Here is a 12,169-nt window from a genome sequence, read left to right as displayed (position 1 = left end):
CTCTGTTGACATGGTTGAGGTAATGCTGGGGGCTGTTTTGAGCATCCAGAGAAGGGAACTGGATGTTGCACCCAACATAAATCCGAGAGATACATGGTGCTTTGCATACGACGAGCTCGACTTCGGCCGTTTCCTACTACTATGTACAGATGTCCCGAATGTCGATCGGCCATCCCAAAGTACATGCACACTTCATGCAGAATGGTTTCTCGGTTCAGCTTGGCAGCAGAAACCCATTCGGACAAATCACCGTGGATCAGATGATCGAAAACTGTTAACAAAGACACTCCTACCCTACAACAATGACACTCCTACCGTCCGTCAACAATTTTTCTTTCCGATCTTGATGAAACTTGGATTTATTTCACACCTGCAGGAACCAAAGGATTCAGCCTCAATCAAGGAGCTGTCACGAGATACTACCTAACATCAGAGTACTGCAGCATGCACCTCAGGCAGCTGAGAGACATGGTACATCAATGTGGCTCCCAGCTGAACCATCGAGCCACCTCGGAACTGGAGAGATGAGGCTGACATCAGCTGGTTGAATCAACTGAGTCCTGATCAAGCAGAGTTTGTCAGCTTATTTACCACTACTGTTGCTCCACAAAATGTTGCCACTGATCTTATCAAGGCTTGTAGGGGAGGAGAGGATGCATACCAGTATTTCAAGAAGAAACACCGAGAGACAAATCCACCAATTGCCCACTTTCATGACCAGATGACAAAAAAAAGAACGAAAACATTCTTCCACTTCAAAAAAAAAAAAAAAGCAGCCAAGCGCAGACCAAGCAAGTAGTTCTGAAGGCCAACTGGAATCTGTTTGGGCACATGATCATAGTTTCCCAGAGCCAAAAGTTGCACATGCCTGGTGTTGGCTTGATGGTTAGGGTGGTGTGCTTGGAATCCCAGGGTCCTGAGTTCAAATCCTGCTTGGCTGTTGAAATACTACCAGGTGGGGATGACTCAGCCTGTCATCCTTCTGAGGTCGGCAAAATGAGTACTAGCTTGCTGGTATCCTGTGTCGGAGTGGCGACCTGTCCAGGATTGTGCACAATAACCTAGAAGACTGCTTCAGTAGCACCAACGCTCTGTATAGAGTATGGTCCCAATAGATGGATGGATGGAGAGTTGCACAAGAGTGATGTGTTGGCTCACCCCCTGGGCCTCTGCCATGGACAATCGCCAATTGTGATGGATCTCTATGGAGGACAAAGCAGAACTTGCTAGAGAGCTGGAGAAGAGTGTTTCTCCATTAGTAATCTCAGAACCCTCGACAACTGTCATCGATGAAATGAGCCTGGTACAGAAGATGAAATGAATCGGCACTGTCAATCGTTATTCATAAAGGAATAGAGACAACGTATTGATGTCGTCTTTGATGTTTATCAAGAGATGCCCGTTCCAGATGCAGAAAGGTGTAACAGAGGTGCAAACATGGCCATACAGTTCAAGGGCATGGTCAAGGGCCAAAACATCCAACAAAGCAAGTTTAATCACGTTCCTAGTGGATGAGTGGAACAAGGATGTGATGATCATGGTTACAAGGCTGTGGTGATCACTGCTGAAGATACAGATGTCCTCATATTGTCTCTTGGTCTCAACAACGACATTCTGCGCCCTGTGTATCAGAAGTGTGTAACGCAAAACCGTGCACTTTCCCTTGACATTTGCAAGCTTGCCAGAGGGATGAGAGACAGCATCTGTGATGCCCTGATTGCACTGCACATGTTCAGCGTTTATGACACCATCAGTGCCTTTACAGGCCATGGAAAGAGAGGCACCTTGAAACAAATAAAGGCAGACAAGACCTACCAAGAGGCCTTCAGTCGGCTCCGTCGATCAAGGGATGTATCCACAGAGCTCTTTCAGACGCTAAAAGAGATCACCTGCCACATGTATGTACCTTCTACCCACAGCTCTAGCATCAACAAGCTGCGGAATCCAATCTTCAGTGCTTGACAGGGAGAAGTGGAGTTCAGCCAGATTCACCCAGGTGAAGAATTCCTCTTCATGCACGTCCTCCGTGCCAACTACCTGGGTGTTATTTGGGGGCATTGCCTGCAATATCGACCCTTTGTGACAATTTCCAAGGGTGGTGGATGGACCACAAACGATGATAAGAAGCTGGCCATTGAGTGGATGCAAGGTTTACCAGCACCAGATGCAGTGTAACAACTGCTCTCCTGCTAGTGTGTGCGATCATGCAAACTACAAGACTGCACATGCCTCACTAATGGTCTGAAGTGCACAGAAATGTGCAAGCTCAGATGTGCAACAACCAGCTAACTGAAGATGAGGAAGAGGTTGTCGTAGACCTTGACAACCCTGATACATATGACTACGAAGATTCAGATGACGACGACGAATACCAGTATGAATAATGATTCATAAGGTGAACGTTAACTTTGCGGACTGTGTTTGCATTCAGCATGTAAACATCCCAATCGGCAATATGTAACATTGTACATAAAACATTTCAAAGTAGAGTGAACACATCTGGTGAAATTAGATCATCCATTATAAATTCCATAATTTTGCCGCAGTGTTGGGGTACGAATGGAAAAATCCTCTAACTTTGGTAAAAACTTGTCGATTTTCATAATTTTCCTTTCCTGCAATTTACAGACATTGTGTACTCCAGTTCAGTACCATTGGGGCACTTATACATGACCAGAATTTTTTTTGGAAAACATTATATTCAACAAAATCGACAGAGCATCTTTTTGTTTTTACCATACAGAGGGTGGGTACATTCAAGAGATGATTATTACGAATAAGCTGCCACTCTGCAATGGTTATCTATCATATCAAAATATAATCTATAGATAGGTATATACTGATTTAAAAATCTTAACGAGAATTTGCCCTCCCAAATGTCACCGATAAGTGTAATTTTTGGTCTGGGCCCATGGACTAATTCCATGAAGTCACCCAAAAACCAATAAAGAAAGGTTGGAACATGGAACAACAGTGATGATTGGATGAAAGGGAAACAATTTTTTTTTTTTTTACTTCTGTATGTGCATAAATGAAGAAAAATAAAAGAATACAATTTATTTCATCTAGATTTGTCCTATTTTGGTCTACATCCAATCCAACAATATCCTATTTTTAAAATAATCCTTCACATCAGTCACTATCATCATAACATCAGGAGCCAAAAAAATGCAACTCCATTACTGAACTCTGTACTCCATCATATTTGAGGCAAAAAGTGGAAATGCACAAAATGCCCAAATCTGGCATGGCTTTAAGCTGTCTATCTTTCAAACAAATCAAAAACCCTTTTCTGACATGCTATTCTGCTCTCATGACATCTTATGCCAGACATACTAGTGGAAAAACAATTTTATTTTAGAACAAGAAACAAAAGCCTTCAAATGAAAATAATTACTGGGAATGGCATTGCACAAACATATATATATATATATATATATATATATATATATATATATATATATATATATATATATATATATATATATATATATATATATATATGTATTTATATCTTGGTTCACGAAAAAAATATTTTAACGAAAAAAATAAGTGACCACTATATTCGTTATTGTTGCGTGTCTGTCTGTCTGTTTGTATATCTGTCCCGAGCACAGCAAAGTGGGTTTTGATCCGATCCTGATAAAATTTTGGTGGGAGGTTTTCCTGAAAATGGCCGTGGTGCGCCCATTATGGGCGGAGCCACGCCCAAAAAGCATGTGTTTTTGGGGGTAGCCGATTTCAATTTGCATCTTCTCTGAGGGGGTTTGTCGAATCTGACAGGGGTTTCGGTATTTTGTTAGCAAAATGGCACCTGCATAGCCCCACGGAGCTCGATTTTTCATTTTCGTCCCAAGGTCAAAGTCACAAGGTCACGAACTTAGAAAATTGCGAATTTTGACATAAAAAATTTCTTCTCCGAGGGGTTTGTCGAATCTGGCAGGGGTTTCGGTATTTGGTTAGCCCAATGGCACCTGCATAGCCCCACAGAGGTCGAGTTTTCATTTTCGTCCCAAGGTCAAGGCCACAAGGTCATGAACTTAGAAAATTGCGAATTGTGTTTTTAGGTGGTCGCCGATTTCAATTTGCATCTTCTCCTTGGGGGTTTGTCGAATCTGGCAGTAGTTTCGGTATTTGGTTAGCCCAATGGCACCTGCATAGCCCCACTGAGCTCGATTTTTCATTTTCGTCCCAAGGTCAAGGTCACAAGGTCACGAACTTAGAAAACTGCGAATTTTGATATAAAAATCCATCTTCTCCAAGGGGTTTGTAGAATCTGGCAGGGGTTTCGGTATTTGGTTAGCCCAATGGCACCCGCATAGCCCCAGGGAGCTCGATTTTTCATTTTCGTCCCAAGGTCAAGGTCATAAGGTCACGAACTTAGAAAATTGCGATTTTGACATAAAAATCCATCTTCTCCGAGGGGTTTGTCGAATCTGGCAGGGGTTTTTGGTATTTGGTTCGCCCAATGGCACTTGCATAGCCCCACGGAGCTCGATTTTTTATTTTTGTCCCAAGGTCAAGATCACAAGGTCACGAACTTAGAAAATTTTGAATTTTGACATAAAAATCATACGACCGCCCAAACTTTGAGAGCTAGGATGACAATATTTTTTTATGCATAATCTTGAGGTCATTCCCCACCGAAAGTCTTGAAACTATTTTGCTCTATCTCGAACACCTTGCCCGTGGTGCCCCCCTCAAGTTTGTTTTTACGCTGATTTCATCAAAGTATGGATAATCTGAGGAGTCCGAAATGCCATAAAGCCTATATGACGTTATATTGTTCCTGGAATGTTCCAGAGGAAGTTTTGCACCAAAGGTCATAATCCTTGACCTTTGACCTATATATATATATATATATATATATATATATATATATATATATATATATATATATATATATATATCTTCTTCTTCTTCTTCTTTCGGCTGCTCCCGTTAGGGGGTCGCCACAGCGGATCATCCGTATGATCCGCATAGTGATTTGGCACATGTTTTACGCCGGATGCCCTTCCTGACGCAACCCTGGTCAGCTCTTATGAGGCAGGGATATGGTACACCTATTTTAACCGGGGTATACACCGGCCCAGTATACTGGTACTCATTTCGCCGACCTCGGAAGGATGACAGGCTGAGTCAACCCCCTGGTGTATTAATTCAGTGGCCCAACGGGGCTTGAACTCAGGACCTTTTGGATCCCAAGCCGCTGCCCTTACCACTGCGCCAACACCAGGCTCATATATATATATATATATATATATATATATATATATATATATATATATATATATCCATCCACTGGGACCATACTCTGTGCAGAGCGTTGGTGCTGCCGAAGCAGTCTCCTTGGCTATTGGGCACAATCCTGGACGGGTCGCCACTCCGACACAGGATACCAGCATGCTGGCACTCATTTTGCCGACCTCGGAAGGATGACAGGCAGAGTCAACCCCACCTGGTATTAATTCAACAGCCGAGTGGGATTTGAACTCAGGATACTCGGTTCCTAAGCCCACCACCCTAACCATTAAGCCAACACCAGGCATATATATATATATATATATATATATATATATATATATATATATATATATATATATATATATATATGTTGCTTTACCACGTTTCACGATTTTAATGTTTTAAAATGTGCAAAGTTGGCACTCAACAGAAATCTGACATATGTGTGCAAAGTTAAATCCTTGCCTTTGGAATACCAAGTCCGTAAAGGTTTAAATCTGATGTTTCATGAAAATAACTGAAAGGAACCCAAAGACAGATGAGAAGGAATCTGAAACAGAGATGTACATACTGGGTGGTGGTGGGGGCATATTGTTGAGATCAACTGTGTCACCACGTTCCATTGCCGCAAGCACCGCATCAAACTGCTGTCTCAGTGGCAGAGGAGATAGAAGCCATTACTACTATGATTGTTAATAAATAACAATCATCTTCCATAGCCTGAGATAGCACTTCCAATTACAACCTGCAAATGCAGCATCACTTTTCCATCAAGCAAAGAAAGACACGGTTAATGAAGCCTCACCTTGCTGATGGCAAGGTAATTACGAGCAGTTTTCAGATCTCCCTGACACTTTGCAGCAATAGCTGCAGAGCGGTATTCGTTCATCCTTTTTGTGCAGACAACCTTCACATCTACATGCACACGCACACACACAGAGACACAGACACTTGGAAGCGTTCAGAAAAAAAACAAATCCACAAGCTGGGTAAAAACAGACCTTCCAAATTAGAACAGAGGGAATGCAAAAAAAACGAGAAGGGCACTCAGTTGAGTGCATACCTCCACCATGCAATACCTCCACCTGATCCACCTGATCCAGTAGAGCATATCAGGCGTTTTTGGTCAAATCTCTCAATGATGAAGAATCACTTTACAAATTAAAAAATTCTTGCATCCAGATCTCGATTCAGATCTTCACCAAAATCAAATCAATTTGTCCTCGTCACCACCCAACCTGCCCACCAACTTTCGTCTGAATCCGTCCACAGCTTTTTGAGACATTGTGCTATGTGTCAGTTTAGCCCGATCTCTCAATGGTGAAGAATCACTTAAAAAATTATTAGATCCGGATCCGGATCTGGATCCTCACCAAAATCTAATCAGTTCGTCCTTCTCACACACTCAACCTCTCCAGTCTCCACCAAATTTCATTCAAATCGGTCCACAACTTTTTGATATATCCTGCACACAAACAGACAAACAAACAAACAATAAAAATATGTCGTGCAAAGCATGACACTTGCAAAATCCACACCCCTCTCAAAAGGTTGCGATGGATACATCACATTGTCCATTTCATTAAGATTAAAATTGACAATCTTAATCAAAGCTCAGGTCAATTTGGTGAAATTTGGTTATTTTTCAGATTCAAATTGATGATTTTTGAAGTTTGACCGTGAGTTAACCTTTGACCTTTTGATCTCACAAATTGTTGGTTTCCCAATTCAGTGATGCACTATGCAAATGCTGTTCAACTTTTAAGTCAATCGGATGAAAAATGACGAATTTTAGAAATTTTACCTCAACATGACCTTTGACCTTAAAATTAATAGTCTTCTCAGTTGAGACTACCTCTACAACCTGGTAAAGTTTCATGGCGATCAGTTTAGAATTGTGACCTGTCGGCAATTGACAGACAGACAGACAGACAGAGACACAGACACAAAATCGACAAACAATTATACTTGAAAAATCTTCAATTTTGCAAGTAAGAAAGACAGACAGACAGATGTGAAAACATAACCTCCTTCCACCTTCAGAGGCGGAGATAAAATCGAAATGATTAAATATTTCAACACATCAATTAGTAGACAAATTTATTTTTTAGAAACTATTGGTATTTAAAAATAACATTTTTGTAAAAAAAAAAAAACAGACTCGGTGTAATGGTTGTGTAGCCGAGTCATACCAAAGACGCAAAAAATGGTAGTTGCTGCTTTCTTGCTTGATAATCAGCATTGTTAAGGTTAAGAGCACAGACAACCCACATAGGTTGGCATCCATAGGAAGGAGGAAATTCCTCCTTCGGAACTGCCCCGCTAAGTGCAGTAAGAAAGGCGGCACCATTGTTGTGACGTCGTTGGTCTCCAGGGTGCCCGGTGAGTCCCCAAGCTCAGTGGCTGTGTTTGTCACATCTAACAGTCCTGTGTTGTGTCTCGTGTATTTGTCTATATGTCCATGTGTGTGAGGTGTTGTGTCGCAGCTCCACTATGACCCTTAAAAACTACAAAAAAATTTTTAAAACATTAAAATAAATCCAAACAAAACCACAGTTGCTATGACCATTGCATAAGTAATGGTTAAAAAAAAAGAAGAAAAAGAAAACAACAAAAAAACCTCAACCATTCAGCTCAATAACGCACCAAAGTATTGACTGAAATCAAGCCTTAGAATGTCACAATAACACCACTGTGTTCCTGTGATACCGAGGTGATCTTGACAATGGCACTCCTGGCCTCCACGATGAATGGTAAACTGTTCACATGAAAATGCGTCATTTACCATTCATTTAGCAGGCCGCATGTTCTCAATATCCTGTTGGTACATGATGTACACAGTCGCATGCAATCGGCTGCATCCAAGGAATGCCCAAGCAGACTATTCACTCGTTTCAACTAGATGGAATCAACAGCTTGTGATATGCTAACTACCGTGGGAAGCAAGTAGAAGCTGACGTTTTGGCAGTTAATCCCTCATCAGAGTAAAAGAGGATGAACCTTTGCTCTGACAAAGGGTTAATGCCCAAAACGTCATCTCCGCCTTGCTTCCCACGGCGTTTAGCGCAACTCGAGAAACATTGTGTTAGATTTCATCCATTGTTATACCTGTCCGTAAATGCAGCCGACACACGTCTTCACCAGAAAATTCTTCAATTTTTCAAATTGAAACCATTGATTATAGAGATTTGGAAACTTACCCCCCAACTTGCAGCAGAGATGAAAAACATGTTGACAAGGACAGCACAGTGAGTATAGTTAAATAATAGTGTTACGGTTTTGGAAACTTACCCCAGGGGGAGAGTATATGTGGATACCTCGGAGACCCGAGGATTAGTTATTTCATTAGTCTATGTGTAAATAGTCCTTGTCCCCTTGTCTAAGGGTTGTTCAGGTGGCATGTGTTGAGGTGAGTTCGTGTTTTTCTGGTGTGATGTCTTCCCTCACCCCCTCCACCCACCCCCCCCACCCCCACCAAACTCTGCTACTTTCAATCTTTCCTCCTTTACCCCATAGGTCTGTTTCCCTCTCTGCCTTTCTCAATCCACCAATAACCCCCTTCACAAAACCTCATTTCAACAATCCCTCCTTCACCCCATCGGTCTTACCTTCAACCCCCCATTGGTCTTCTCAAGTCCCTCGGTCCCTTCGTCCCTCGGTTTGGCTGCATCCCTCTCTGTTTTAACTCCATTCGCGTATTAATTGGGCACATTCAGTCTGTCTATGCCTGGTGTTGGGTTAATGGTTGGGGTGGTGGGCTTGGGATCCGAGGATCCTGAGTTCAAATCAATACCAGGTGGGGTTGAGATTGCCTGTCATCCTTCTGAGGTCGGCAAAATGAGTGCCAGCTTGCTGGTATCCTGTGTTGGAGTGGCGACCCATCTAGGATTGTGCCCAATAGCCAAGGAGACTGCTTAGGCAGCACCAACGCTCTGCACATAGTATGGTCCCAATGGATGGATGGATTTGATCTGTCTGCATCAATCTCTATAGCAACACTGTCCTCACATTATCTTATTTCACAAGTTCATGGCACAAAGCATGACGCTTGATATTTGTGGCTTGCGGGATGACGCCTCTCACGTGGTACAGTGCAGGACTGTACAGAGAATGCTTGCTGGAGAGGGAGGGACTGGGGGCACTTTCAGCGTCCTTCGTGAGTGAGGGGAGGGCTGTGGCCACTTGTGGCAGTTCCCTTAAGAAACAATGGCATTTCCCACAAGCTGCATCATGGACCCACCCATATCAGATGCGAACCAATGAGGAGGAGGCTCTCACGAGCCGAGACAGAGAAAGCCATATGAAGAGGAGGGAGACAGGACGACAAGAGACGGGACAGAGTCGCCTTAGAGCTTATCCTTGTCCAAAAAGCTTGTCCTGAGTCGAGCAGAAAGCTCAGAGTGTGGAGGATAGGAAGAAGCTGAGGAGCTGATCCTCGTTGACACCAAAACACTTATCCGGTGAGGGGCAGAGGTGTGCGCAGAGTGTGTGAAGAGAGGGAGGGGGGCCATGGTGCAGAGAAGGGCAGTGTGGAAAGGCCAGAATGCGGTTTCGTTTGTGGGGAGTTGCTGGACGCTGCGGCCCAGCAGAAATGAAGGAGCTGCTTGCCGTTGCAAATCTTGCATGCCAGAGAGGACTTGCCTTCTGGATCTGAACACCTCAAAGACGTGGCTGCACGTCCCATCGCACCGCCACTCCACTGCCCATCCTCCCCATCATTTTCCCTCCATTCTCTCTATATATTTGGACTGGTGCAGCCCCATTGGGCTGTGTGAGGTGAAGGAGAAAAGAATCAACCCTACTTTTCTATTCTCTATACTTTTCATTTCTTTTCTTCTCAAGTTCTTCTTGTCTTCTTCTTATCCCCTGATTGAATGATGGCCATGTCTCTTGTGTAAATAAGATTGTGTAAGAAAGAATATGTGTTATGGTTAAGTCTACTCTTTTGTGCCTTTCGCTTTCTTGCCTGTCAGCACTTGCTTTTAAATGATTGTTTGTGTGTGTAAATAAACAACTGTTTGTTGTTATTTCCAATCTGTCTCGGTTGGCCTTTCCTCCAGTTGTCCGACATAGTGTACAAGTATAGTTAGACGGGAAGTTGTACCCCACCTGATTTGCTCTGTTAGCCAGTGCTGCTCCTACCTGTTCTGTTTGGCAGAAGATCACCAGGTGTGGCGCCAAGGACAAGGCCTCAAGTTATGTTGCCGTGCCAATAGAAAGGCATCACAGAAACATCAAAGCATAACCCTGATAGGCCGGTAGTCAAGTCAAGCGGCTACAGCTGTGTAAAAACTACAGCCCATTGGACTGCGGAGTTATCTGTGGTCGGCAGACTCAGTATCTGGTGTTCAGGAGAAACAAGTGCTTCCCCTCGGGGCAAGCCCGAACCCCGGGCTGTAAAAATTTGGCGTCTTGGAGTGGAATATTTTGAACCTCCCAGACTCCGTAGCATCGGGAGGCAAGATTGTGCAAATTCAAAATTGTGACGGAGCATGATTAGGGTGTAAATTTTCGTTAAAAAGTTATTGTACAGCTATGTCGAACCGAGCCTGGTGTTGGCTTAGTGGTTAGGGTGGCGGCTTGGGATCAAAGGGTCCTGAGTTCAAGTCCCGTTGGCTGCTGAATTAACACCAGGGGGTTGACTCAGCCTGTCATCCTTCTGAGGTCGGCGAAATGAGTAGCAGTGTACTGGTCCCAGTGTATGCCCCGGTTAGAATAAGTGTACCATATCCCTGTGTGTCACAAAAGGCGATCAAGGTTGCGTCAGGAAGGGCATCCGGCCATAAAACATTGCCTCAAGAAAAAGCTAACCCCTACACAGCAGGGAAAATGGCTGTAAAAACGGTAGTTTTTTTTATGTCGGACCAAGTTATGGTTTTGGGGATATAATTTCCCAGAGGGGATAGAATTGCCGCGATAATTTAATGGCTGCAGACAGTGGCCTCAGAGAGTGTCACATCCTCAGATGGCGCACTACAATGGAATTTAATCCAAATGGTTATGCCATGTTCACACATACTCTGTGCTGTAAAATCCATGGTCCCAGATACATTAGCTGGTTCAAGGCTTCGCCATACTAACTCATGTTCACACTACACACACGCACGCACCTTTTGCAACGCGCCCTACCCAGGCTCTTGAAACTTTGGATTTATTGTCGACTAACGTTTGTGTGAACACACAAGTAGTGGACAAGAAAATGGAAACACCAATGCAAAGTCACTTAATAGGGAATTGGGCCACCACATGCGGCTAGTACTGCCTGTATGCGCAATGGCATAGAATCCATCAGAGTCTGGGATTTTACAGGAGGGATGCAGCATCATTCTTCCACGAAAGTCAATCAACTCATACCTATACCTGTTTTAATGAGGTGAAAAACACGATCTCAGGCATCATTCCAAAATATCTTACAAATGCTTGATTGGGTTCAGATCTGGTGACTGAGAAGACCATAACATATGGATAACATCAGTGTCATGCTCGTCACACCATTGTGCGACCACATGTTTTCTGTGGGTTGGGGGGTTTTTTGGGGAGGGGGGGGTCTCCTCTTGCAGCCATGCTCACCATAATTATTGGCAACCAGGCCTGTGCAGCATTTTTATACATGACCCAAAGCATGCTGGGATGTTATTTGCTTAATTAATACATGGGCTACACCGATGTGGAAGCTGTTGCTTGGTGTCTCATTTATCCAGGTGTTTCCATTTTTGTGTCCACTACCTGTACCCTTAAGGCATTGGCAGCATTTTTGTGAACCAAAATACTTCAATAAATAAATGTTATGTCTTGGTGGCCTTCTTCCAAACTAGGTGGCATAATGGTAGTCTGAGAGGTCGGTGGTTTGAACCTCGGCCGAGTCATACCAAAGACTTAAAAAATGAGTGAGAACCTAAGTGAGAAAAAAACCTAAGTGAGAGTA

The 12,169-nt window shown here is 43.3% G+C and overlaps 1 protein-coding gene across 6 annotated transcripts in view; it reads right to left on the bottom strand.

Moving 5' to 3' along the window:
* The window catches only part of LOC147032606 (coiled-coil and C2 domain-containing protein 1A-like), a 109,637-nt gene that overhangs the window by 61,382 nt on the left and 36,086 nt on the right, over nt 1-12,169 (bottom strand). For 5 of the 6 annotated variants that reach the window (XM_085870355.1, XM_085870357.1, XM_085870358.1 and 2 more), the window contains 2 exons: nt 6,050-6,159; nt 5,816-5,891 (listed from right to left, as the gene is read on the bottom strand). The exons of the other annotated variant lie outside the window; for it this stretch is intronic. In XM_085870355.1, coding sequence (XP_085726481.1) covers nt 5,816-5,891; nt 6,050-6,159 — 186 coding nt within the window. The remainder of the gene's footprint in view (nt 1-5,815; nt 5,892-6,049; nt 6,160-12,169) is intronic. 6 annotated transcript variants of the gene reach the window in all.

Source organism: Eptatretus burgeri, chromosome 2 (genome assembly GCF_056783735.1).
Source record: "Eptatretus burgeri isolate ZD-2024b chromosome 2, Ebu_testis_v1, whole genome shotgun sequence".
NCBI classification, from domain to species: Eukaryota; Metazoa; Chordata; class Myxini; order Myxiniformes; family Myxinidae; genus Eptatretus; species Eptatretus burgeri.
Note: the sequence above shows the minus strand (reverse complement) of the source record. Positions and strands in the feature narration are given on the sequence as shown.